This window comes from Dromaius novaehollandiae, chromosome 1 (assembly GCF_036370855.1).
Source record: "Dromaius novaehollandiae isolate bDroNov1 chromosome 1, bDroNov1.hap1, whole genome shotgun sequence".
Classification (NCBI taxonomy): domain Eukaryota; kingdom Metazoa; phylum Chordata; class Aves; order Casuariiformes; family Dromaiidae; genus Dromaius; species Dromaius novaehollandiae.
In genome coordinates this window covers 4,089,291-4,117,126 of record NC_088098.1, presented here as the reverse complement: position 1 = coordinate 4,117,126, position 27,836 = coordinate 4,089,291, and the positions used below count along the sequence as shown (strand labels likewise).

The 27,836-nt window shown below is 42.0% G+C and overlaps 1 protein-coding gene across 4 annotated transcripts; it reads left to right on the top strand.

Moving 5' to 3' along the window:
- Window positions 1-561: 561 nt before the first annotated feature.
- Window positions 562-25,934, top strand: SEPHS1 (selenophosphate synthetase 1). 4 transcript variants are annotated; one of them, XM_064504721.1, is made up of 9 exons: window positions 562-753; window positions 3,754-4,015; window positions 7,199-7,302; window positions 11,747-11,875; window positions 12,727-12,881; window positions 13,652-13,742; window positions 17,193-17,292; window positions 18,894-19,106; window positions 24,651-25,934. In XM_064504721.1, the coding sequence occupies exons 2-9, from the start codon at window positions 3,823-3,825 to the stop codon at window positions 24,863-24,865; spliced, it is 1,200 nt and encodes a 399-aa protein (XP_064360791.1). In that variant the 5' UTR covers window positions 562-753; window positions 3,754-3,822; the 3' UTR covers window positions 24,866-25,934. The 4 variants fall into 4 exon arrangements, with proteins under 4 accessions (XP_064360791.1, XP_064360795.1, XP_064360794.1 ...); XM_064504725.1 differs by having other exon boundaries at window positions 564-753; window positions 11,768-11,875; XM_064504724.1 differs by lacking the exon at window positions 562-753 and adding an exon at window positions 1,250-1,592.
- The last annotated feature ends 1,902 nt before the right edge of the window (window positions 25,935-27,836 follow it).

The following is a 27,836-nucleotide window of genomic DNA, read 5'->3' as shown; positions in this document are numbered from 1 at the left end:
AACCTCCCCCCCAACCGCCCCGCAGGGTGGCACCCCGGGGTGCAATGCAACCTCCCCCCCACCCCAAGGGGTCACACCCCGGGGTGCATCGCAACCTCTCCCCCACCCCAAGGGGTCGCACCCCGGGGTGCAATGCAACCTCCCCCCCCCCGCAGGGTGGCACCCCGGGGTGCAACGCAACCTCCCCCCCACCCCAAGGGGTCGCACCCCGGGGTGCAACGCAACCTCCCCCCCACCCCAAGGGGGCGCACCTCGCGGCGCAACGCAACCCGCCCCAGGGCAATGCAGCTCCCCCCCCGCAGGGGGCGCCCCCGCGGTGCAGTGCACCCCGCCCCCCCGCAGGGGGCGCCCCCTCCCCGCAGGGGTCGGCCGCCCGGGGGCGGGGGTGCTGCAGCGGGGCGCGCGCGCCGCCTCCCCCCTCCCTCCCGCCAGCGGCGCGCGGGAGCTGGGGGGGGGAGGGGGAGGAGCGCCCTGCGCGCGCGGCCGCCGCGTGGGGGGGGGGGGGGAGAGGGGGCGGGGCCCGGCGCGCGCGCGAGGCGAGGGGCGGCGCGGCGCGCGGGGGAGGGCGGGAGAGGGTGCGCGCGCGCGCGCGCGTGTGGTGGGGGGGGAGGTTTAACCCCGCCGTGCCCGGCGGCGGCCGCGGCGGCATTTCTATTCAGGCGGCGCCGAGGGAGCCCGGCGCGCCCGGTGCATTGTGGGACTGGGCTGGGAGTCCCGTTCGCGGGAGGAGGCGGAGGGCGAGGAGGCGAGCCGGTAAGAGGGAGACCTGAGGAGGGAGGGAGAGGGAGAGGGGGGGTGGGGGTGCAAGGCGGGGAGATTTAAAGGGGAATTCGCCTCCGCCGCTGCGCCCGGCCGGGCGCGGGGGGCGGCGCGGCGCTGCCGCCGGGCCGCGGGGTGCTCGCCGGGCCGCGGGCCCCGCCGCCCTCTTCCCTCCCTCCCTCCGCCCGGCCCCGGGGGAAGGGCAGGGGAAGGAGGGGGGGAGGGCGCCGCGCCGCCGCCGCGGCCTCTTTAAAAAAATCCTCGCGGCGCCCAGGCTGGCAGCGGACGGGTTAAATTTTTCGCCCGCCGACATTTTTTTTTCCTTTTCCCCCCTTTTCCACCCCCCCCCCCTTACAGCGCGGCGGCGGCGGGGGGGGGAGGGGGCGGCGGGCGGGCTGGCGCCCAACGGCCCCCAGCGGCGGCGGGGGGGGAGGGGGCTGGTGCCGCCGGCAGCAACGGGTTAACCCCGCCCCGGCTGACATGTTACCTGCCCGCGCCTCCCTGCGCGCCCCGCACACGGAGACGTGCGCCGCGGCTCGCCTCCCTCCGCCGGGGGGGAGGAGGAGGCGGCGGCGGCGGGGGGGTCCTTCGCCCTCCGCCGGGCTCTCCCCGTGGAGAGGGCAGGCTGCGGGCACGGCTGCTCTGCCCGCGCAGCCGGCTCCTCTCCTCCCCCCCCCCCCCCCCCCGGCTGCACAAAGAGCAGCAGCGAGGGCCCTGGCTCGCCTTTAAAGGCAGCAGCTGGAGATTTAAGGTGTCCCGGAGCCATGTCTCGGCGCGGCGCTGCTCGCGGGGCGCGGCGGGGTCGCTGGTGGTTGCGCTCGGGGTTGTTTTGGGTAGGTAGCTGGCTCCCCCCCCCCCCTCCCCCCAGGCCCCTGCTTTCCTCCTTATGCTAAGCGCTTTAGGGAGGCAAGGGTTAAACTCTACTTTTCTATTACTTACTATGCCGTTATTTTAAAGTAGGGAACATCTGGGTTATGGGGTGCCTTCCTCTGGGGAGGGTTGTTCATTTTGCCAATGCACTCAGCGCTGAAATTGCATGCTTGCACGCAGTGCCAGAAGTCGCAGGGAGCTTGAGTCTTACAAGGTTGCCACCATGGCAGCCCGTGAAATACATTGTTGCATGCTGCTTTATTCAGACCTTCATTAAAAAGTTATTGTGTTCCCGCACTGTGGATGTTTTTCATTAAATAAAATCGTCTTGTTTGCTTGAATATTTATTTTCAAATCGAGAAGCCCAGTTAATGGTGTCTTACAGTCCTCAAGACTGCAAAAAGTTTCTGGTAGGCTGTGGCCCCAGAATCCTTTCCTAGACAAGTAGGTAGGGGGTGCTAAGCATATTGCAATTACTAGTTAGATGAAGGGAAATGTTTCCCTTGTGGGGCAAGCTACTTTTTACAAATTTCTGGAAATAATTAGAATGAAGTAAAAAAAAAAATTCCCTCTCGTTGAAAAGCTTTTGTCTCCCATTTCTGTTGACAGGTTGTTTTCTAGTCAGTATCTTTTTTGTTTTGACTGCAAGTGGTCAGGGTCTCGCATTGGAAGACAACAGCTACGAACTAAATTCATTGCTCATCCAAGACACGTTCTTGTAACTAGAGTTTGGATTACTGCCCGAGCCTGGGCTTTAGAAGATTTGTTTTAAATAAGTGACACGCCTCCTGGAGAAGGAGGGAAAACACTGTAGAGGGAAGTTGGGTCCCATATCAGAAGTTCTCAAGGAGCTTAAAACTTGAATTCTTACAAACTGTATTCAAAAAATTAGTAGACTTAAAGGTTTATGTAACTGATGTAGTTGTTAAGTGTATAGAGGGGATCAGTTGGACAGTCCGTAGATTTTTTTTTTCCCCTCTTTTTTACTGCTGTTGAACTTACTGAATACTGGTCGGTTGCATTTGTTTTCTTGCTTTTCAGCTTAACCTAGTAACAGCATGATCATCACTATCGTATTGTGTCAGTAATGCATGCTGAACTCTGTTCTCCTTGTTGTTGTTATGCAAGATACTTGCTTTCTAAGAAACTACTGTATGTAGATCGCTTTCAGTAATTCCTGAAAACTTTTTCTTTGAGGAAGATAAATTGCATATTATCACTGCTGTTCCTGTTTACAAGTCAGTGTTTTGGGTAGGCCTCTTGCTAGTTTTGGAGTGTGGTGTGTGGCTGAGTCAGAGTGGAAAAACATTCTAAAATTAGATGGGCATTGTTAAGGATTTTATTAAATGAGTTACATCAGTGTCTTTTTACATTAATGTTCTAATGGGCAATTCTCTGTGTATTCTCAGTGTCGTTATTTGACTAAAAAAGGGCTTGAGAAGCAGGAAGTTATTTTTTTCAACATTTCATGTTTATGGACGTATTAAAATGTCAAATAGCATGTTTGTAGGTAAACCATCCTGATTAAACTCTTCCTCTTCTGTTACCTGTGCTAACATAACTCTGGGGTTGTATTTTCCCCCAAGGAGAACAGGTGTATTAAGGAGTTTCAGCTTCTTACATCAGGACTGAAACTGAACTATTATTTGAAGTGTGTCTTATTTTTGAAATTAATATGTTAATGACTAAAGTCATGATCCTGTATGGAACTGAGTACAAACAGATGTCTCCATTGAGTGTGTTGCAGGATCGGGGCCCAGGTTTCCCTTTGGAAATTGGCCTCGGTGCTCTGGGAACTATTATTTCTTTCATTACCTCTGTGTTAAACGAGGTTGGTGTGTTAGATTCTTTTTTTAATGAAAAGTTTCTGTGGCATAACTGGGAAAAAAAATTCATTCTGTGAATGGCCTGGCATGATTACAGTTTTAAATATTGGAAGGTAGGAGGAGGAGTTGTTCCTCTGTGGTCTCAGAGAAATGGATTGTGTGAGATGTGGTGCCCACCTGTTGTAACAAGTGAAATACATTGAGTGCTTTTCTTTTTACTTTTTACTTTGCTCTACATAGAAAACGTATTGTCTTGTAGGTTCTAGGAATTTCTAATGTTCCCAATTTTTTTAATTAGACTGATCAGCAAAGAAACTGATACCGTTGCTCTGGGGTGGGAAAGGCCAGCAGTCTGTGTGAAAGAACCATGTCCGTTCGGGAGTCGTTTAACCCAGAAAGTTATGAACTGGACAAGAGCTTCCGTCTGACCCGATTCACTGAACTTAAAGGCACAGGCTGTAAAGTGCCTCAGGATGTCTTACAGAAACTGCTTGAATCTCTACAAGAAAACCATTTTCAGGAAGATGAACAGTTCCTGGGGGCAGTTATGCCCAGGTTGGGTAAGTAACTGCATCTCTGGACAACTGGGATGCTTCTGTTTTCATCTGCTTAGTGACTCAATCTCATCTGCTATTTGTTCAATCAGTTTGAAAATTATATGTTGTATAATGCATGCACAGCATCCAGAAATCTGAAGAATGACTCTATAGTTGACGTTTGTTGGCCTCTGGGATATAAGAATAACGGGTTTGTATTTTAATTATTTAACATGCTGCAGTGCACTCAACTATGAAATAAAAACAGAGCTGGGAATGGCTGTAATGATAGGCACATGCTTAGGAGTTACAATCTCCTCCTCCCTTTCCCCAGTAGATGCTTTGCAAAACAAAGTAGTATCAATTAATTTCTGAAATTTTATATTAGTACATTGGCTTCTAAAATTGATGCAGTGAATAATCATTAGATGACTCTTAAATGCTGAGTGAGTGAGAGAAAGTGAGTAAGTAAAAGAAAACTTACTTCAGCTAAGACTAGGAATGGATTGTTTCACAGGTGTGATATATTTTTTTTTTCCTTTCAGTCCTTTCATTGTACCCCACTCTAACTTTTTTGCTCACCTATAGAAGCTACCTGGGAAAAGCTGTCTTTACAAGACCTCTGTGTTCTTGCCAGCTTCACTTTCTATTTGGTATTTGCACAATGATGCAAGCAATAAGGGAAAACAACCTGCACAAGCAATCTACATGGGGAACAGGGCAAATGTAGGTATTTCGATACCAGCTACTGTACCTAATATTGATATAGATAAATGAATGTAGATAATGTGTTTAATGACACTTTTAATTCTGTTTGTCTGTTTACTCAGCCCTGCATATTTAATCTCTGCTTTACAGTGCAGAATGGATTTTTTCCCTCAATTTAGGAATATTAATGTAATATTTATTCCAAAATTATTTAACTATCAATTTAGTATCCAGTAACCTATTTAAAATTATTTTAATATGGCAAATTATGTATTAGCAGACTAACAGGTTGCAATGCATTATTCCAGAACAGATTGGATTCAGTAAAAGGTCAGTAAGGAGCCCGTGTTTTTGCTTAAACAATGGCGATCTTTGTATGAAATATCTAAGCAGTAATTGTGTGCGGAGCTGGGGTGGCACTATAGTATTCCCTAGTAAGGAATACTTTGAGCTTCTTTTGGCCCCAAATTGCTATTTGTATGGCTTTTTTTTTTCCCCTAAACTAAATAGTAGTTATTGATAAGAGCATTTCTAATTTGGCAAATTTCTAAAATCCGTAATAGTTTGTTTTAGATTTAATTTTCTAGCTGTTTTTTTTCCCTCTTGTAAACTTACAGAGTTTAAAAAGTAATGGAACTGCTAATAGATTTTTCTTCTCCAGCTATATGAAAAGCTAGAAAGTAGACTAATGCCATCACTAAATAGGTGTGATATTATGTAACAGGAAATCTGTTAGTAATAGAAAGTGGAGAATTCAAGTCTTCTAAAAATAAGTGTTTTTACAGTGAGCATTCCTTTAACAAATGTATCTCCAGATTAATTTGGTGTTACTTGCTCTGATGCGTTGTGCTTAAAAGGGGGAGTCAGCTGACTTCCCAGCCTGTGCGTGTGCATCATGTTTTTGAGATGCAGTCGGGAGGGAAATTATCAATAACAGGCTCAGCCTCGCTAATTTTTAGAGTTATACGAGTGGCATTATCCAGGGCAATCTTAAAAATGGCCATGAGTGTATCTAAGAGTAAGATAAGTATATCCATGAGTAAGTATATCCATGCAAGTTTGGGCGTTAATTCTCTGTGCTGTTATTGAACTTGAAAATCCCTTTTTCAAACACCTCTCTGAACAGATTCCCTTTTTTAGGAAGTCCTTTTTTTGCAGAATAAAAATTAGCTAATTTTGCAGAAGACAAAATTAGCGCCAGAAAGACAATGGTGCCTCCTTGGAGACTGTCAAACAGCACTTTTGCTGTGAATTTATTGAAAACCTTACATCAATAGATGAACTGAGGGCTTAATAGTTTCTGTACACAAGCCACTTCTCTGTAAGTGCATATGAGCATTTCCTTGGAAGTACTGGATGTGCATAGTAGCTTGGTAGCTTCTGTGGAGAATGAGCAACCCTAAATTGCCACTCGTGAGCTTTCTTCAGTATCCCTTTTCTTCCATGGCCAGATCTTTGCCTCGGTAGCTCTCCACCTGCATGCCTGCTACCTGGCATGCCGGCTGCTCCATGTCCTCGCGAGGAGTTCGGATGCTAGCAGCTAGCACCAGTCACTGCCAAATACTGGCTTGTAGCTCTTGCTGCAAAGTGTTTTGCTAATACATTGGGAAAAGTTACTGTGTAGCATCTGCTCCCTGAAAACTGCTTGTAGGAAGACTCTTGCCCTGTGGTGTATACAAAGTAATTCTAAGTATCTTGCTCTCACCCCAGGAATGAGGTGAGCTGCCTGCCATTGCCACAAGGAAGAGCCAGTTGACAGGTTGCTCGGGTCATTTAGCATGTTATAGTCACCTGCTGCTGTTGTGCAGGCTCTTGCATCACAGCAAATGCCTAGAGATTTTAATATTGCTTATTCACTTTGAAATATCCACTGCCAGAGAAGGCTGCTCTTTGTGTGGTATTGTGGTTTTCTCAAAGGAGTTTTTCTGTCTAGCAGATCATCTTGCCCCTTTTCAGCCTCACAGAAATAAGGAGAGATTAACACAGTTGCACAGGTTCCAAGTGGGTGAATCATCTTTCACCAGGGGCCTAAGCAGTGATTGTGCCATTCTTTTTGTTCCTTCTGAAGTGAGGAGGAGATGTCCTCTATGAGAGGTTATGTCCTTTTAAAAACTGTCGCTATGTTTTTGTTGAGATGGGAATAACAGGAAAACCTATTTGCTTTTGACAATGCCAGTTTATGCAGTTCCTCTTAACTTGAAATGTACATGCAGATGAATGCAGGTGTTCTCAAAAGCAACATGCTATTATGTTGTACTAAGCTGTAGAACATTGTAGCTTACAGCTGTTTACACATTCCAAACATGAGTTTTCATTTTTTGGTTGGTTTTCCTCTTATTTGTGCTATTTGCTTTCTCTGAGGCAGGAAAGTTGCCATGTTTGTTTAGGCAGCATTGTGAGTTGTAGTTCAGAGACATGTTTTGTAAGTTCTCTTGTTTAGAACAACAGATAATCAAAGGCAAAGTTACTCACCCCATGGATGGATTTATGTTTTTGCAGGAATTGGGATGGACACATGTGTTATTCCATTAAGACATGGAGGTTTGTCGTTGGTCCAGACGACAGATTATATTTATCCTATTGTGGATGATCCTTATATGATGGTAAGTTGGCTAAACTTACTGTTAGATGTATTGCTGATTTCATTTGTGCTTCTCACTTACCAGTCTGATGGGAATTGACTATTTGTCCTTGATATGCAGTACTAATTGTTTGATTAACCGCATTTAGTGTCTTTCCAAATATGTGTGAAGAGGGATAGGCATTGTCTTTCATCCTGTAATCCTTTCCATGTTGGCCAGTAATGCTGTAGTGTTGCTTTGTGTAGGTGAAAGTAGGGAGGACTGCTGCCTTTAATTCAATTTGTTGATCTGTGGGATTTGGCTTGAAAAGCGCAAAAGGGGGGAAAAAAGAGCTGTCTGTGAAGCAGTAGACAGTGAACTCCTCTTACAAGGGGATTCGCATTGTAATTGGCCTTTTTTGAGGTTCTGAAATAACCAGGTAACATGTTGTAACTGGAAAAGCCTAAATGACAGTAGTTGGCAATAGCACCTGGCAACTTCAGGGTGCTTTGTGAACACCAGTTTTCCCATTGCTGTGTTTCCATTTTGCAAGTGGAGAAGTTAAAATTCTATGACTTGTGAAGAGTTGTGTAGTCTTTGACTTTGGTTCTTTCTGTGTCCATGTTTCATTCTGTCCATCTCAGTAGAGATTTCTCTGTGCTGTTATGTGTGGTTGTGATCAGGATTGATTTGAGCAGAAGGTGGTGGGGAAACAAATGCATGTTAAAAAAGGTCTTAGTAAGGTTGTAAGGAGCTCTGCAGTAAGTGTTAGTTAAATGAAAGCTGAGAAATGCTAGAATTCATTGTTGTGTGTGATTTTAATGCAACTCCTTTTCATTAAAGTGTTGTTTTGCTTCTGTTTATATGATTGCATGCTTTTTGTTATTTTGCTGTTTATTCCATGAGACCCCTCTCTGTTGGCTAAGTTTTGGACATGCACTCTGAGGTTGGGACCTACTCATTTTTTCCCAGTATGCTTGACCAGGCGCTATGCTTGCATGTCCGCACAGATTCTTTGATTCCTGTTCTGACAGAGCTCTGTTTCTGCAAACTGAGTGGCCAAAATCTCAGGCTGGCCTCTAAAATACAGAGTTGCTGAGCTCTCCTGGGAAATATCATTCAAGTGACTTGCTTTAACATCATGTGAGAACTTGACAGGAGGCAGAAAAAAAAAACAGTATTGTTGAAGAATGGTGTTCAATTTCATCAACTAAGAAACTCCTTTCTCACCTTGTAACAAATACTTGTAAGGGGTCATATGAGAAGGCTATAGTTATGGGGGAAGGTTGTCTTGTTGGGAGATAAAAGGGAGTTGAGATGCTGCAGTAGCAGATAGCTGGTTTCATGCACAAATGAGGTTTAGGCCAATGTGGTAGGAGCGGAATGTAAATTTGGCCTTAGTCCAACTTCAGTGGCTGCCTCTTAGATAAAGTCTGTACTGTGATCCACATGCACCAGAAACCATAACTTCTGTGTTTCTGAACATTCAAGTGCTTCACTTTTCATTCTTATCAATGTCCTTTTTAATGCAATGGCTTGCCATTTCTTAGTCTGTTTTCTTGTGTGTGTTTCTTCTTAAAAGCTAACTGAGAACAGGGATTATGTCATACGGCTTCTTGCCGATACCCGCAGCGATTATCAGCAGGGTTGGAACGGCTGGATCCCCTGTTCAGGCCTCTCTCACTTGGGGACTAGAGTAACTGGGGGCAATACAGATTGCCATTCTCTGTGTGGACCAACACTAGTTGGAAAAGAGACAAAAAATAATTTGTCGGGGGGTTATGGATGCTTCTTAGGAGCAGAGGAGTGGTGAGACTCAGGAATTCTGAGTTTGTGCCCAGGCTGCATAAAGGAGTGTGCTCTAGACTCCTCTGTTCTTTCCAAGCCTGACTGCTTCTGCCCTGTTTCTCCAACTGCTTCTTTCCCCATTTTTAGCGTGGTTCTCCCCCTCCCATGCCTGTTACTATCACAGTTCCACTCTCTGCTTCCTGTTCTTTTGCTCTGTCAATTCTAGTCTGGTTTTGGGGGTGTATTCTCTAACTTAGAGCCTCTTCCCCTCTCTGTACAGAGTGTCCACATGCAGCTCCTTATCTGATCTGTCTTCCCAGTTGGGGGGAAAAAAGGAAGAGAAAAGAGAGAAAGCAGAAAGTGCAAAGTTGGACTCCGAGGTAGAAAAAAAATGCACAAAAATGCATATGGACTCTGCTGAACTTCAGAGAACAGGCAGTCACAGACGGGCAAAAGGAAGGCTACTTTAAAATAAAGTTCTTCAGTTACAGGCAAAAAACTCTTCCTTCTTTTCCCCTTTACCTTTTTCTTCAGCTTTGTTCTTGAAAATAGGTGATCTGTGTTGTCTGATACATCTCTACGATGTACACACGTAATGTTTGTATCTAGCATAGAACTTGGAAGCTTAAATGGTTTGTGATTGGAAAGGTTATAAGCAATTGAGAATAGGTTTCATGATAAGTGTCAAGCCACATTAGTAATAGGCCTTATATGGCCCCCTTTCTGACATTTTAGAGGTGCCTGTTTTGAGTACAGGAGAAGGAAATTAGCTGGTTTGGAGGGGTGGGAGGCCCTTTCCCCCTCCATTGCAGGGAATATCTTGATGCTTTTTGAAGAATCTTCACTCCAGACTGAGGATAAGAGCCTGATATTCCACCCTTTGCCCTTAGTATAGTTCTTAGTATTCTAAGTAGTTTCATGTGTTTCAGTGAGATTTCAGTGAAATGTGGGACACAGCTAGACTAAACCTGGTTTATGAGTCCTGTCATGTCTATCAGTTGGCAAATCATGCATCATTCCCTCCGCTACTTCAGGCTTGAGACTTGCCCTCCCTGGATTTGTTTCCGTGGCGGTTTTGTCAATAGGCAAAACTAGAGTTAGGCTGACCTCTGACTACTAGAATAGGGAGCTGTTGTCATTGTGATTTTAAAATTTTTCTGTCATTCCTAAGAGGGCATAAACCAGAAGTTTGCGTGGTAAATACTGAAGATAGTTCTCGAGAGTTTGATAGTCCCTTTACAGAAAAGAAAAATGACAGACTTTAGTGTCTTTAACACCTATAAATTTAACAGTGGATATTCATCAGCCAATGCGGTACACAGTTCATTCTTCTCTTAGTAGTTTAGGATTTAAATTACTAAATCATGTTCCAGTTCCAAATACAAAATGGGTTGCCCTGATGCCAATGGAAGCTCCTGAATTTATGAAAAATTGCGTTGAATTTCATTGTGATTTGGAGGTGTTATTTCATGTCATCAGAAAGTGAGGTAACTACTTGATGATAATGATTTGTGTAAAGATCCTGTCTCTGTGATTAGACTGTAAGGTTTTGGAAATGGCAGAAATGCAGAAATGTGCTTTTTTTTTTTTTTTTTAATCTGTCTTCTAACTAAGGCATATTTCTTTAATCCCAGTTGTATTGAATAAGCATGCTATCATTTTTATCATGATGGCCTCTGAACTTTATAAAAAACACATTTAAAATCATAGAACCAGATTCTGATTGCAGTTCTGCAGCTGTAAACCTAGAATAACTTTAATAGCATGTGTGGTGTCTTCTAGACTAGCACAACAGAACTTGTTTTGTACTTCAGAATCATTTTGATATCCCTTAGGGCACATCCTTCATCAGGAAGTTATGCATCTTCATCAGGAAACTTGGTGTCTCATCTCTGCTGTGTCCGTACCCTGGCGAAACCTGGCTTGCAGATTAACTCGGATCCATTAATTTAGCAAAATTAGAACAGCTAAGCTCATGTGACCCAAGTGAGCCCTTCTCGGTCCCGTCAGCTTTTAGAATTTTCCAGAGGACCTCTAATAGGAGACTAGGCCTCTTGGAGAAAGTTTTGTTAATAGAGTTGTTCACACACACAAATATTAATTAGAATGTATGTGCTCTAAGAAAATTCAGCCTTATTCTATCACCTGAATAAGTGCACATCTCCCCTCAGCAGGTGTGGGTGCTCCAAAGTGGTGACAAGGCCAGCATCTGAGAACCCTCAGCTCTTTTATTCCCCACATATGTTGTCTTCTGTGGCCAGCCTCTTGCTGACATCCTAACAGGAAAAGACTACAGTATTAGGAAGCACTCTAAGCTGTTTAAATTAGCTCCTTAGCAGTTGTGAGTTAACATACTGTAGTCTCCACCATCAGTGCTGTACACTTCTGTGCTGGAATTACATTAAAAGGAATGTATCAGTTTAAGCAAGCTGAGCTTGTTATCAAAGCTAGACCTTTGTCTTGCCTAACTTCAGCCTCTGAAATTAGGAATCTGGTCTAAACTCTTTTTATAAGACTCCTGTATAGCCAGTGAGAGAAAGCTTTGACCAAGACAGCTAGGATGAATGCATTATGTCACATCTTTGGATTTCTGAGTGCAGGAGCCTATGAAGTAAGAAGCTGTCTTAGAGTACAGCCTCATGTCAGAAGTTTTGTTTTTGACAGGTGTTTGTCTGAACATACAGAAACAGTCCTCCAGTTTTTTTTCTTTCTTTTTCAGGGGCGGATAGCGTGTGCCAATGTCCTAAGTGACCTTTATGCCATGGGGGTTACAGAATGCGACAACATGTTGATGCTCCTTGGAATCAGCAATAAAATGACAGATAGGGTAAGATTTTGGCACTTGCTTTTGAAGTAAGGGCCAAAACAGCTGTACATGCCATAATGTATTATCTTCAGTGTATTTCTCCTCACAGTTTGGGTCCTTTTAAAAAAGAAGCTAAAGACATGGCTTTATTGAGTGCCCCCGTTCATAGTGTGGTTCTTGCTTCATAAGCTTTCTGAAGTCACTTGCTAAAATTTCAGTTTTCTATGTCATCTTAATCTTCTGCTAATACCTTCATCTTCACCAAAATGGTGTCCCTACTCCTGTCAAATCAGGAGAATATTGCCCCAAGGCATCAGCTGATTACCAATTGATGTAACAATCTGGACAGATAATTTGCATTTTCTTATGTCAGCTTTATAACATCTCTTTGAAGCAAAAGCAACTAAAATAGATTGCTTTTCTTATTTATTTTTTTCTGGAAGTGACCAGCATGTTTGTTTGCTTTAGCAAAGAAGGCCTGTTTCTTCTTAGAAGGGAGTGACTTGAAGCTTTGCAGGTTAGTGGAGGCCAAATGCAGCTTGATTTAACTTTGCTGTATTGCACTGCACTGCTGTGGTTGTACCCGATTACAACAGCAGGATAGTTCTTCTGAGTCTCTAGAATTCTCTGACTTCTTTACTTTCATGTGACCTTTTCGAGAATGTTTCTTCAGCATTTTACAAGGAGCTGTAAAACAGTAGCTCTATGGTATAGCATACCATTTTCAGGAGACTAACTTCTTCCTAAGGCTGGCTTTTCTGTCATGAACTCTTGCCATCAGGGAACTGGCTTGAGCAATTATGGCCCTGGACCAGTCTTGAAATGAGTAACACTGCTGTGTATGGAACTCTGACTTCTGTTTTGATCTCTAGGAAAGAGACAAAGTGATGCCTCTAATTATCCAGGGTTTCAAAGATGCAGCAGAAGAGGCAGGAACATCTGTTACTGGTGGCCAAACAGTGTTAAATCCCTGGATTGTTTTAGGAGGAGTGGCCACGACAGTCTGTCAGCCTAATGAATTTATAATGTAAGTTAAATCACTAAACAATCAAAGGCACTGGCCTGAAGGGTTACATTAAAAAATCTTTTAAATACCATGTTGTGATCTTTCTCTTGCTGAATAAAGCAGTACCTTCTCCTGCTTGTGTGTGTTCTTAGCACTCAACAGATGCCACATCTCTCTTTAATATATTTAAGTGTCCTTTTATTTTTTTTCCCCTCCCAATATCTTGTGATCCTGTTCTCCTTTTGAAAGGAGTTAAGCTTCTAACCTTAAAAGGTATTAAAGACTGCTTGGGACATAATTTTTTGTCATATTTATATGTCCATTTTAAACCATGTCCCAGTTATCCTATTAATGGCTGTAACTACAGCATTCTGGCCATTTAACAGTAGCCAATCTTGAATGTCCCATTGTGGCATGTTATGGTATAGGAAGGAATTTGTTCCTGATCCTAGTTGATTATTATCTTATGCCCTGAATAACAAAGATAAGTCAGATTTTTTTCCCATCCTATCTTATGCCTGCAATAAATTGATAGAAAAGATGTAGTTTTGTGTGTGTCTGACTGCAAGCATTGTTCTATTATATAAAAGAAGGGTTAGCACTTTTAAATTAGTTTGCAACTTTTTTGCTCAATAATATCCCATGGCAATGAATCCCAAAGGGTAATTCTGCAATTAGTGGGGTTTTTTTAATTGCACAATAAAATATATGGGACTATGAATTATCAGCACTTATTCCTAATAATGTGTGAATTTCACTCCTTAATTAATATATGAATTCTTTGTTTTCAGGCCAGACAATGCAGTGCCAGGAGATGTGCTTGTATTAACTAAACCCTTGGGAACTCAAGTGGCTGTAGCTGTCCACCAGTGGCTAGATATTGTGAGTAAACTGCAAAAAAAGAAATAGGGAACAGGGGTATGAGTTAAAGGTGGCCTTCCCCATTTCCCCCAAAGCCTCAAAATGGGACAGTTCAGTAGTGTAATTAGTATATTGGGGGCTCAGTTGGGAAGGATTTACCATCCGTCCTTCCTCCTTGGTGCGTCAGCCTCATCTGCTTGTATGGGAACCTTTGCAATCAAGACGGTTTGCTATTTTGTGTTTATACTGAGCCCAACTTAATTGGGTCTAATTCTTGGTAGTTCTGAGGCACTGCTGTAATAAACAGAATTGTTGACTAACAGAACAACAGATTAACACCCTGGGTGAAATTATGCCCTCCTCCACCTGCCAAAGTAATTGGCAAAAGCTTACTGATGTCATTTAGGCCAGAATTGCTGTCTGTGTTCATGGGCTTTCTGCTTGTGTACATGGAAATATATCTACATTTCACATGTATTGCTCTGTGCATTCAAGAAGAATATTTCTAGTGGCATTATGTATATAGACATATTTCCATCTGTTACTTCAGGCAAAAATGTAACTACTGAAGTGAAAAGTGACTGTAAAATTGGCATCTGCTTACATTGTCTGGCTCCCAGTGTGTCTTCAGAATTATAACTGCTCAGTTTACATTTTAAAAAGATGCATCTTTACTACTTGTGTGACTACTGAGCCAATAGACTGGCAGAGGAGTGAGCTCAAATCTACTTTGTCTTGGCTGTTGGCCACTAAATTGTCAGATGAATTCTAATTCCAAAGTCTGTGTTAGCAAAAGTGGGAGAGAACCAACTTGAGCCTTCATTGGAGTCTGAAGTGTGAACAACTAGAAAAAGGTATTTATTTGTTTCCTCCTTAACAGGGTCTGGCCTAGCAATTTTGACCTCTGGGGCTGCAGAATCCTGCATTTTCCGGTCAAATATAAGGATCAGGGCCTCAGATAATCTTGACATGAAAATCATTGAGGAACAAAAGTGAAACAACAAGACACCCTTTTTATAGTATGTTCTTTGGCCATAATCTCACTTCTTAACATATCTATTGTTGTACTGACAAACAGACTTGCAAATTAAGGATATTCTGAATTTCCACATATTTCAAGTATTTCTAATTTCCTTGACTGTCAACAGAAACACTTTCTGGTCTGAAAAATGGGGGCAGCAAGGAAATCAATCCTCTTGTTATGTGTAAACAGCATATATCTTTGATTGTGATAGGAAAATTTCTGGGTAGTTGTGCAGCCTTATTCTTTAGCTTTATTTTTTGAAAGAGGAGGGAAAATAAAACCCCCTGTAAATCAAGCTTCAGTAAGGAATTTGACTTTGTATTGAAAAGTATGTGGGAGAAGGTACATGGTACGGTATGTTTATGCATAGGCAAGAAGGGAAAACTAGAGTGTAGGGATTTGTGGCTCCAGAACAAATTTAAAAATAAAGGCTGAAGTGTTTACGCACAGGGCAGTAGCAAATGAATTCCTGGTAACTCGCGAAAGGTAGAACTATGGCAAGAGCCATGTGAGAGCTGCTTATGGAAGGAAAATCTAAATGGAGGCAAAATAAGTCCTGCTTGCGCAGTTGCTGCAGGCATTGTTGCAGCCAAGCCCCAGCCGTGCTGCTGGCAGCAGCAGCTGGAGGGGGCGAAGGGAGAGCTGGCAAGGAGTCCGCAGGGAGCTGGGCTCCCTAGGGGCCCCAGGGGACCTGGTCAGGGACATACCTGGGTGATGAAGCTGTTTGTTGTGGCTCCAGCTGCCAGCCTGATGATGTGGAATGACTAGACTGGTCCACATTTGGGAACTAGCAGCCCTTTGCCTTTTTCTTTTTCAGCCTAAAAGCATAAAAGGGGTTGCTCTGTACCTCTTACAGAAAGGATTTTTTAAACCCTGCTGTGATATACCTTTCCCATTCAGAAATCTAAGGTTCCTTTTACAAGGTGTTAAGGGATTTTTGTGAGGTTTTTTTGCCTTTGTGCTCTCCCTACTGTTCCCACTCTCCTGGTATCTCATTGCTATAGTAGTGAGGAATTTGCATCTAAGTTCCAGCCTACCTGTGTTTGTGGTCCTCCTAGTCTCAGCCTTCAGTTTTGCCTCCACCTCATTTGTGGTGATTTCCATTCCCATCATCTAAACTGTCTCCATCCCATGACCTTTTTTGAAAACTAGGCAAAAGGATTGCTCAGTTATACTTGGAGTAAGAATAACCTGTACTCAGTCCTCCCTGTAATAGCCTAATTTATTTTTTCTTGCTCTTTTCTCATTTATATAAATAAAAAACTTATCTTACTTTTTGGGTAGGAACCAGCTCAACCAAATTTCAGAAGGTCTGGTCTTGTTCCTACGCTTCCTTCATCTTAATAAATAATGTGTCATGGCTGACCAGTCTCTTCCCCTCACCTCATTTCTTCAGGATTGTCTCTTACACCCCTGGAAGTCTCTGCTCTCTGACAAGTTCCTATCCCGATCCAGCATCATAGGCAGATTCTCACAGATTTGGCACCTTTGGTTAAGAATTTTGTCCTGTGTATATATGTTGTGAGTTAGCAGTGTAGGCATTGTGGCTTTAAAAATCCTGTTTTTATTTACTTCAGTTCTCTGTAATTTTATTTTCATTGGGGGGGGGGGGGGGGGACCAGTTTGTAGTGTTGCTCTCAACATTTAAATGGTTACTTCATTTCATTCTGGATGTGGAATTATTTCAACTATGAATGAAATGATTGCTCTTTATAAGGTACTGTTTCCTACATTGTTCTGAGACCCTTCTGGGATGAAAAGCATGAAAAACATTATTAGCATATGATGGAGGCATAAGTCCATAAAAGACACTGGAGAACGGGTAAAAGGAAGTGTAGCTGGCTGATTTTAAACTGTAAAGGAAATTTATGAGGCTCCCCTAATCCTACCTCACTGGCGTGAGTACGCCCTGCCTTAGTGTACCCTCCTCAGAGCGGGACATCCATGTATCAGTGGCCTTTCTTGATCAAAGTGTCTGGATGTGGAATCAAGAATTTTCTCTTTAAAAACAAAGAAGGCAGAGTTTACAAATTGCAACATTCAGCAACAAAGTTCTTTTTGTTTGGCTGCAGAGTTCAAGCCAGGGAATTGCCTCAAAGGAGCTGTTTACATAGGGTAGGTTATTCCACTTCACTCTACCACTGAGAGGGAGATGTGAGGTGCTTAATGCCCAACAGATCTTTAAATGAATTTTGCCTCGGTACAGTAGAGTAAGACGCATACATACAGTCAGCTTCAGGACCTCTGAATAAAACACTCTGGCTGTTGAAACTTTTGCCCTTCTCTACACAGAGCAAAAAAAGCAATAGAAGTGTATTTTGGATGAAGGGTTCTGGTTTTTGTTTTTCTATTTTCTTTTATTTTTAATTTATTTTTTAAGTGATAAGGGTGTGTTTTAAAATGTGCAGATGAAAACCTAAGGGAATCATCTTTCTTTCATCCATTAGCCAGAAAAATGGAATAAAATCAAACTAGTAGTAACACAGGAAGATGTAGAACTAGCATACCAGGAAGCAATGATGAATATGGCAAGGCTCAACAGAACAGGTAAGAAGAGGTGTGTGTGTGTTTTGGAAGGGGGAGTTGGCTTGGGGGAGGAGTGGTAGGTTTTTTCTTTTTTCCCAAATGCATATTTAATTTCATTTCTCTGCTGTTGGGAAATACGGCACAGCTGCTTTATCCCCTCCTTCTGCCCCATCTTTCTGCTGTTCAGTGTTTGTGAAGCAAGTAAATTAAAATCAAACGCCCTCTTTTAATTATATAGGAGAAACACAAATGCTGCTGGAGATGATTATGACTCATATGAGTGCAGCAAGTAACATCCGAGTGAGCTAGAGGATGTTTTAAAGGGAAATATATTGGATTTGTTCCCTTTTTTTTTCTCTGTGCCTAGAGAACTCATGAAGCTCTGACTGCAGTAGGCTTAAAAAAATTGGGAATAGAATTAAAAGGCGAAAGTTCTTCATTTTTATGTTTCAAATTATTATTATTATTTTTTCTTTTTTTACTGCTTTGTACTTCCCCAAATGTGGAAAATGTAGCATGTGGTTTCTTTTCTTTTTTTCTTCCTTTCTTTTAGTGTTTGGAGGGAGAAGGTTCTGCTATTACCGCAGAAATGTTAAGCCAGGATTTCCCTTCTTTGGTCAAGGTGTCTTTGGAGGAGCAGAGAACTGAATTAGGTGTTTTCTTAGTCCTCTGTTGAAGGAACAGGGATAGTTAAATATCCCTTCTCCCATTTATTCAGATTTCATTTGGTATTTGTTATGTCATCCGACTGATTTTTTTTTTCATTCTTTCATGAAGTCTTCCAGGAAAAATAAATGAGCAGGATTATTTTATGGAAAAGAACACTTCTGGGTCCTGCTTATGTATTGGGAAGCACCAAAGAAGGGCAGAACATTCATGGTTTTGTTTTTCTCCATTCTTTTGTCAGCCACCTTTAACAGCACTTAAATATTCTGAGCTGGAGCTATTGTCCTGCCTACAGAGGTGCCTTTTCCCCCAGCCAGGGCTCTGCAGTTGCAAATACCCAAGAATTCCATGAATGCATAGGTGGGGAGGCTGGGACTTTGGGCTGGCTGTGCCTGTCCATCCACCAGATCCGCTCCCTCCCCCCACAACCCCCCTGCTTGTTCTTAAGCTCTTAAACTAAGTGTCCAGAACTTAAGTAAACTAAGTGTTCAGAACTTAAACTAAGTGTCCAGAACTTAAGTTCTACTGTGACCTCTTTGTGGAGTGGCAGGGAGAGAGGTGTGAGCAAATTGACCCAATATGAATCTGGTCTTTGCTGTTAATGAAGCAAAGCTGAGCTCAGAACCTCTCTGGCCCTAAACTTTTGGGAGGTTTGAATCTGGAGTACACCCCTGTTTCAGTAGCACATGTCTAATAGAGCATGCTCATAAATAGAACTTTGGTATTGAATTTTCAGTATAATTTAATCCCTTAAATACAAGCTGAATTTTTAAAAGGTTACATGCAGTACTGGTGAATTCCAGTTGCCTTGCAACAAGTTTTTTTTAATTTGCGATTTAATTTTTTTTTTTAAGTCAGCAAACCTGATTCAAATTAAAGGTAGGCAACTTCATTTCAACTGTGCACTATATTGCTGAAGCCTTACACTTACTGATTTTTTTCCCCTTGTTTTGAAGCTGCTGGACTCATGCACACTTTCAATGCACATGCAGCTACGGACATCACAGGATTTGGAATCCTGGGGCATGCACAAAACCTTGCCAAACAGCAGCGAAATGAGGTGTCCTTCGTTATCCATAACCTTCCTGTTCTCGCTAAGATGGCTGCCGTCAGTAAGGCTTGTGGCAATATGTTTGGCCTCATGCACGGGACTTGTCCAGAGACCTCAGGTGAGTGACACTTGTGCCTCCTCCTTCCCTACATCTCCACATCCGAATTTAATACCATTTCAGACGTACAGCTACAAATATCATGTGTTGCATTCAAAATCACAGTTGGTTTGGGGTATAGCCAAGCTAATGAGCATTAGCCACACAACTGTTCACAATTAACTTCTTCAGCTTAATTTCCAAACCACCATCCTATTTGGAATGCCTTCTTCTTCCTTATGAAACACTATATTATAGAACCCTTGCTGTGCTGAATTTCTGGAACATTTTGCAATTGGAATTCTGTGATTGTTCTTTTGAAACCTACTTTTTCTCTCAGATATTAACTACAGAACAGTGAGCATCCGAATATCCCAGCACAGCTGACACTGAGTTTGCTCAAAAGTAAAACCACCTGCAGTAGGTTTGCCAATCGAATGAGTGCTGTGTTTCTCATTATAAATATGTGTGAAGTTCAGTGCTGAATGGCTAGTCTCAGAGACTGTGGCCTTCTCTGTCCACTGCATGCAGACATCAGGAATATAGATTCCCCCCCCCCCCCCCCCCCCCCCGCCCCATGTTTTTATGCAACATGACTTTAAGGGGTTGCAACTAGCAGCAAGAAAAGAATTTGGTCTCTGACTTGTTTGGTACTTTAGCTCTCTATTCAATAAAGCTGGCATTCGTAGTGACAATGAATACGGACATTGCAAAAATGTACTGAGAATCAGACGATTAACTTTGAGTTCATTTTAGGTAAGCATTTAAACAGTCATCATGTAGTAAAAACTTCTGATATGGTATTTGAACATTGCCTTACCATTGAGTATAGTCCATCTAGCCTACTGGAATAAATACTTCCTTCTGCTGGAAGTCTCTATACTTCATTTTCCTCTTGAATCTTCTGTCCCATTCCATTTTTTTTCCTTTAATCTCACTTTTCTTTCTCTTTGGGAAATAGAGAAGATAGAGCAAGAAATCTATCTTTTTCTCTTATCTCCTTCCCCCATCCCCTTTCTGCTCTACAGAAGTATTATCCAAGTTCTCTGCTGCTCACAGCAGAGAGGGCCCCTTGTAGCAAAACAGTCCGAAGATCTGGAAAGAAGCATCGCAGTGAGAGCCATAAACTTTTCCCCTAGTGAATACACAACTTGCCGTGATCTGTTGAATTGTTCTTTAGCCATCTGTGTTTAAACAGACACTGTGTCCTAGAGAGACTGTGTAGCTCAGATACTGTGTAATAGGATATGGGACGTGAACCCTTTCAACAGTTCAAATCCAGCTTCAGTCAGCGGAGACCAGAAATATCTGGTGGCTGTTTGGCAAGCTGTGTGAATAAGTTTGGTAGCGTCAGACTAGATCTTACTACCTAGGAGTCCATGTGACCAAAGTGCCAAAGCCCTCCCTTAGTGGCATTTGTTATTGGTTGCAAATAGGCCAAAACAGCAACGACGCAGAACTGAAACTGCCTTACTCACAAGGTGCTCTTTCAGGTGAGTGGCCCTGGCAGAGGGTTGTGTAGGAGCTGGTGTGGGAATAGCTTAGCAGCAAACTAAGCACTGGAGTCTTTAGAGCTGTCCGTCCTGCACCCTGTGCTAATGCTGGCTTTTTCTTGAAAGAATGTGAAACAGTGCAGTGGTATGCAGTGCTGTAAGAGTGTTTGAAAGTGGAAAACAGTTGACTTTGGAATATGAACTAGATGCTTCTACTTGGGAATGAGAGCAAGAGGTGTCTTTGAAGCTCTGAATGGCTTACCTTTCAACATATATAGGTGTTGATTAAAAAAAACAGCAAGACACATTCAGTTATTTGTGAACTCTGGGTGCCTCAAAACATGTATATTTGATTTCATTGGTGTTGCATTTCTGACGTTAGAGATGGCTATAGGGATTTGTTATGGGATAGTATCTGCCAAATATTATAGAGATCCATAGCCGCGTGGACACGTTAGGTCTGGTGTGAACGCTATATAACTGCAGTCCTATGGGCTTTATGCTTAACCAGCTAGCCTGACACTGTGCAGCAGTCTGTATTAGCCTGGGCATGGTGTGCTGAGATGGCTGTACAGCATTCAGACCCACACTGTTTGCACACTTCATGTCCTGGGGTTGGTTTGTATGGAGACAAGGGTGTGCATTGCTGCAGCTGTAGGTCCAGTTGTGAGGATGCCTTTTAGGGCAGCTCATCAGGGCTGTTCATATCGTTATATAGATATACCTTTATTCTGTTGTCTTAAACTTCCAGAAGTGCTATGTCTGCAGCTTCTTCATCTGTGAACAGATGTTTTTCAGCAGAGTAGCGTGGGCAGGCAGTGAGAAATTTGCTGGAAAAGGATTTGAATGTATTTAAAACTTGTTTCTTCTGACATGCATTTGGTGGGCACCTGTTGACAAAAGTCAGTGTTGGAAAGATCTCTTATGTCATCTCTTCCATCCTCCAGACACAGTTGCTTGTAGTTTGTTTTCTTAAAACTTAAATTTTGCATGATTTCATGCTATCTTTTAGATAACTCTTTTGCTAACGGTTAAAGTTGCAGTTGGGAGGATGTTTCTAGTCACTTTAATTCTATTTATTAGACTGGCTACTTGCAGAAATATGTTACAATATCACTCTGTATGGGATACTCCTGCATGTGTGTATTTCTTTCAGTCTTCTTCTAACAACTTTTGAAGCTGTTGACCGATGTCAACAAACCATTTTAGTGCAGTAGAGGAATCTCAAAGATGCAGTGTTTCTGCAAATTTTATTAAAATAGGCAGATGGATAGAAGAGAAGGGCTGCGTTGGTGCCTGAGTAGAGGAAAGGCTAACGATCTCATCCTTTTATTAGTCATTATGATAGAGGCATTAGTGGAAGCAAGGACACTTGGGTTTGATTTGTGGAACTATTTGCATTTCTCCCCTTAATTGGAAAGCTTTATCTAGTCTGTGCTTTTGAGGTTCTCTGTGTTCAGGTCTCTGCTTGCAGTACAAGAGTTAAAAATGGTAATGGTCAAAATCTCTTAACCAAAAAAAAAAACTTACATTTTTGGAAATGTAAGCCAGGACAGATGGCAGTATCTGTTTCCTTTCAATCCAAAAGTTGGGAAGCAAGCAATGAATTCTCAAGTTGCCAAGGCTATTTGTTCCTGCAGTCTGTGGCCTGTTTGTTTTCTTTTCAGTGGTGGCTAACAGTACACTATTAATGCTACTGGTACACCTGGTACACTGATACTGGTACCTGCTGCTGGACACTGAGTACACCAGGAAATGCTATTTGCCTCAGTGCAGAGTGGCACTGCTGCTTCATTTTCCGTAGGGACAGCACATTGCAGCGGGTGAGATTCCTGATGGCTGTAACCTTGCAGAGGTGAAGGCTTCTTGCAGTTGTCCATGGGACAAAAATTGCTCAGAGCAGCTAGGAATGCTAGTAACATAATGGGAAAACCTTAGGACTTACCCAAAGGGTTAAACAGACTGGTCAACCTACTAGAGAAATTATAGTCCCTGCAGAAAGGAATCCTACTAATCAAGAGTAGCCTGTAGCCTTTTTTAAAAGTTATGGATAAAACTGTGGGATGTAGTAGTGAAGTGGGAAGTTTTTTGATTAGAAACTTGCATTTGGCATGTATTTCTGGTCTTGCGAAAGGATGTAGTAGGATATGCGTATAACTGATAAAAACTGTAGAATGAGTGTGTAGGGAAAAGAGAATGAGTGAAGGTTATTCTCTTGCTCTTCCTTATTTTATTTTCTCTGCAATACTTTGACTCTTCCCTTCTGACTGTTAGTAAATTCTCTGCACTATCATTTAAACCTCTTCCCTGACTCACTAGCACTGTGACACAAGATATTCTTCAATTTGATTTAGAGCCTTCCATGGGAATGGTGCTCAGTTCCTTTGCAGTTGATTTGTCTGTTACGTCTGGAAGAGGTTGAACACTGTTCCATGTTTCTGATTTCTTCCTGATGGAGGTATCTGGAAGTTGGTATGTTCTGATATGTCTATCATAGGTAGGCATTTTTATGGATGGCCCACTCATTTACTGCATACAAAACCTAAAAAATAATTTTCATACTTACATATATCTCTCTAACTTAGTGTTCAATAGCTGCTGCTTCTCACAGCCTTAAATTAAAAGTGTCTTTAGTCACCACCTCTCTCTTGTTGTTTGCTTGGAAAAGCAGTTTCCACATAAAGGTATCCAGCATGCTTGGGAGCTGTTAATGCCTCCAAGGCGCAGGGATGCAAGGGCAGCGAGCTGAGCAGGGCAGCTGACTCAGTAGATGGCGCTTTGCTTCCAGGTTTGGTTCGGAGCTGATAGTCCCATTTCCAAGCAGCCGGGACTGCTGCTGGCCTGCTGCCCTTCACTGAGACAAGAAGACTTTGGGTCAGATAACTTTGTGGGTGTTCCAGTATTACCACTCTCTTTCTAAGAGTAGGCAAGCCTCAGCATGTGCCTGAATTCCTGTTTGGATAAATGTACTCTATTGCCTGTATTCTCCAAGCATTTTCCAGTGAGAGATGGTACGTTGAGATTCCCTACCGAAGAGCTGAAAGAGGCTGCTCTCTATTGGAATACCGCAGAGTGTGCAGGCAAGAGCCGTAAAAACTGTGTGCATGTAACATTGGAGGCTTAACTAGGCGTCTGCAGATGAGTTTAGTGTTCTGTGGTGAAGTGCTTCACACACAGGCAACACAGCATAAATCTAAAAAAGGTAAGAAATACAGAAAAACCTCTTACCTTTTAGTAATAAAGGGGGGAAGGCACCAAAACATTTAATGATTTGTCCAGAGCCCCCTGGAAGTTTGTGCCAGAGCTGGCGATGAAACTTATTCTAGTCCTTCATTTGCAAAATCATATTTTTCAGTGCTTTGGGATTCTTAGAATGGAGATGTTAGTAGGTTTAATAAGTGAATGGCAGCCTTGCTGACTGGTTACTGTGCTGCCCCAGAAAAGCATTCATTAGTAGAGGAAGTATTTTTGCAGTTTTCTCTGTGAGAAAAGAAGGCCTTATGGGAAAGGCAGTAGCTTAGAAAATCCCTATTAGCAAAGGGGTCAAAGGGACTGGCTATCGCAGGGAACACAGGATCAAGCCGGTGTTTAATTTTCTGACTCTTGCATTCACTTCTAACAGTCCCTGTTTAGTGAATGATTTCGTAACAATCAACGGGATTACTTGCAGAATCAGCTGCTACCAATATGTGGTTATAGGTATCTGAATATGACCTTGATTCAAAATGTTTCTGTGTATACTTTTTGTAGAGGCACTTTGCAATCCTCTGTTAAAAGTTTACAATGCCAGTGTTGTCTGAGTATGTCATTTGTTGGCATCAGTGTGATGTCTTTTCGCCAACATCTTTTGTGTGTATTTGGCTTCATTTACATACGTGCTAATGCTGAATTCAAGAACAAACTTCTTGCTGCAAAGTGAGAGCTCGCAGACTTCCACCATGTCTTCTCTTGGAGTCCTGCAGTCTGACAGAATTCACTGAAGTCACCAAGTGCTTGTCTAAAAAGGGATTTGGCAGATCAAGGTTGAAATGCTTTGTAATCAGACATTTAATGCTCTGCTTTTTCTTTGCAGGAGGCCTTCTCATCTGTTTACCACGGGAACAGGCAGCACGCTTTTGTGCTGAGATCAAGTCTCCGAAATATGGTGAAGGTCACCAAGCATGGATTATTGGCATTGTAGAGAAGGGCAACCGCACGGCCAGAATTATAGACAAACCACGAATCATTGAAGTTGCACCACAGGTGGCCACTCAAAACGTGAACCCAACGCCTGGTGCCACCTCTTAATATAGATGAAATAGCTGTTTGTTTTTAAATAGATCTATTCCTTTATCATCCTACAATTTAAAGAACTGTAAAAAAGAAAAGAAAACTTGTTGTGTCTGCACATCTGGTGGCCTTAGGTCAGTTTATGAGTGGATACAATTAATAAAATCCATTGCCTTTTTTTCCTGTTACATTAACTGAAGATGCACCTAATCTTGAGGCAGCTTCTGAGTTGAGAATTATATTGTTATCCAATACTGTTGATTCATTTTGAATCTTTAGACACTTATCTCTTGCCGCATAGGCTCTTTTTAAAGGTGCTTTCACGTAGCACAGACATTACCAGTAGTAGTGTCAAATAGCAGTTTGTGTCCTTTCATTATATGTATATTTATCATAAGTCTAATTTGGATGCCTTGAATGATATTCTGGAAAGGCAATAAATTGATAAGCGACACAGTGGGTATACCCAGTAGTAAGAGGGTTGCATGATTACATTCGATCTTTGATTTTTGTAAGGTTTAGTCTTACCAAGAGCATCTACGACCCGGACACTGCTTGGTAGTGCACTCTGTTTAAACAAGCAAGTGCTGACTTTGCATGGAAAGCGCTTCAGAGTCGGAGGAGTCATTTTTTAATTTCATTATTTGTAGACCTGACAATATTTACTGTATTATCAATGATTGTTTTCTTTATTGATAGTAAGGAAAAATAATTTTTTTTGCAATGTGATTGGATGTGCTATAGTGCAACAAAGGTTTTGCAGACCAAAAGGAAGTTACTGTATAATATTCATTTACAATTCACTATATAAATAACTACACAAATAATTTTTAAATATAATCAAACTAAAATAAACATGTTCTGTGGATGGTAGTGTTTAATACATTTTATATTTTGTATAGTGATTACAAGCCTTTTTTGTTTCTTTAAAATCAGCAGCTGTTTAGTATAATTCTTAGTATTATTTTGTTCTTTGCTCAAATACATTTTTGTGCACGCTTTTGTGATCTGTGTTTAAAATCTACATTGCCAACATTGCAGCTTGAACTTAAGCCTGTTATTCAAAATAAATATTTAATTTTTTTTATTGCTCTTGTATAAGCGCATGAACTTTTTTGTTTCCTATCTGAATTACAGACTGGAAAGAGGAGAAATCCTCCATGCTTTTTTTTTTCCCTGTCTTTCTTCCTCTTTCTCTTTTTTTTTTTATAAGTGTAATTCTATAATTATACTACTGCTAGTTGTTATTACTCCTTTGTTCAGTTCTGCAAGCTGTGATGTCCAGTGGTTACCTAGAATATCTCTGGCTGCGTGCCAGAGTTCTGGGCAAGTAGGTTATCTCCAAGTATATTGTCCACTTTATTTTATTTTACTTATCAGCACAAAGTATGTGATCGTTTTGAATTGTTTCCTCTGTAAGTCAGAAGACTGTCTGCTATAACCTAGAGAAGGGTTCATGACCAGCCATGTAAATGGAACAAACGGTGAAATCCATCTTTTCCCCAATGGTATGTTAATCTGCCCAACTGCAGCACATTCACTGCTAACTCTGCTTTGCCTAGCTCTGCTCTACAAACCCACAGGAGTCAAGACATACCATGCAGTTCTCCTGCTGAGTAGAATTTAGTGTGTTTCTCTGAACTGACTCTTCTTAAATGCGTTTCCCAGATACTGTGATATAAACTCTGAAATTCAGACCAAGGAAGAGATCTCTGCTAATCATAACTACTACCAGCAAGAATGACAAGGGCTTCTGTCTATGAATAAATGAGTCACTAGAGAGGAACCTGTCTTGTGCATCATGCAAGGCTTAAATTTCCAGTCTCTGGTAATTTTGAAGTGTCTGGTAAAACCTGGATCGGCTCTTTTCCACTCAGTAGTGTTCTCTACAGACACCTTTTGGAAAGCTAGAATTTTTCTTTTGTGAGTAGCTTAAAACCTCATGATCCTTTTCCTAGAAAAAAGTATCCCGTTGTCAGAAGTTGTTTGTTTGCAACAAAACCTCAAAGCAGCAACTGTTTTTGACTTTGCTTCCAAAAAAAAAAAAAAAAAGAATAAAAATAATTGTTAGCATTTTTTTTGCAGCAGCAGTTCTGAGCCCCAACACAAAGCATCCAAACCCAACTGTCTGTCCAAAAAATAGACCTAATTCTTTTTTTTGCTGACGTTTTGTGAAGTTTGCTCTGTATTCTGATATAAAATCGTTGTATTGATTGTATTCTGATACAAAACCGTGGACCTGGCTTTTGTTGATTTTTCTTTATGGTCATGGACAAGACTGTCACTATGTAGATTATCTAATCAGATTAAAAAACCCTTACTAGATTAAATGTACACAAAGCAGTCAGATACTGTTGTGTGAAAGCACTTGTTACAAAGATCTGTCCTATTTTCAGCTGGTTCTGAATGTGTGCAGGAAGCTGACGCTGAGCAGGAAAATGTAAATGTACGGTTTCGTAGATGCTGGGTTTTTTTGCTTGTTATGCTGATTAGTCCATCAGCCGGTTGTGAAACCAACACTTTTTGTTTGCTAAATCTTCTAACATTCAAACCATGTTTATCTTTAAGGATGAGGATGTGTGGAGGAAGGTAGCTTAATGAATAAGGTGAGTGCAAATTTACAACAATCAAGTTGTAATATCATTAAAACCTTTCATCACAACAAGCCTTTTTTTGTCTGATTTTCAGAGAAAACTTCCCTTCACAGCTGATGAATCCGGCTCCTGGCAAAACCCTTTTCAGTTGAAATGCTGGCCAAAGCCACTCAGTTGTTTTCTGATGGCCAGAATTTACATTCCTAAGTTACTTCCTGACTCTAAGGTGAAACTGCAATGTTGCCCTTAGAGAGAGTTGATATGGATATTTATTTCTAAATGTACCACTGAATTCAAAGTGGGTGATTATTTAGTTGTGAAGTGCTGTTATCATCACCTGATCAGTTAAGGAGTGCAGTGATTTCTATAAGAAGTTTTGTGAATTGTTTTGCTAA

Coding starts and splice junctions, on each gene's coding strand:
- SEPHS1 (XM_064504721.1), top strand. CDS start 3,823: ATGTCCGTTCGGGAGTCGTTTAACCCAGAAAGTTATGAACTGGACAAG. Junction 4,016..7,198: donor GGCAGTTATGCCCAGGTTGG/GTAAGTAACTGC, acceptor ATGTTTTTGCAG/GAATTGGGATGGACACATGT. Junction 13,743..17,192: donor TCCACCAGTGGCTAGATATT/GTGAGTAAACTG, acceptor TTCATCCATTAG/CCAGAAAAATGGAATAAAAT.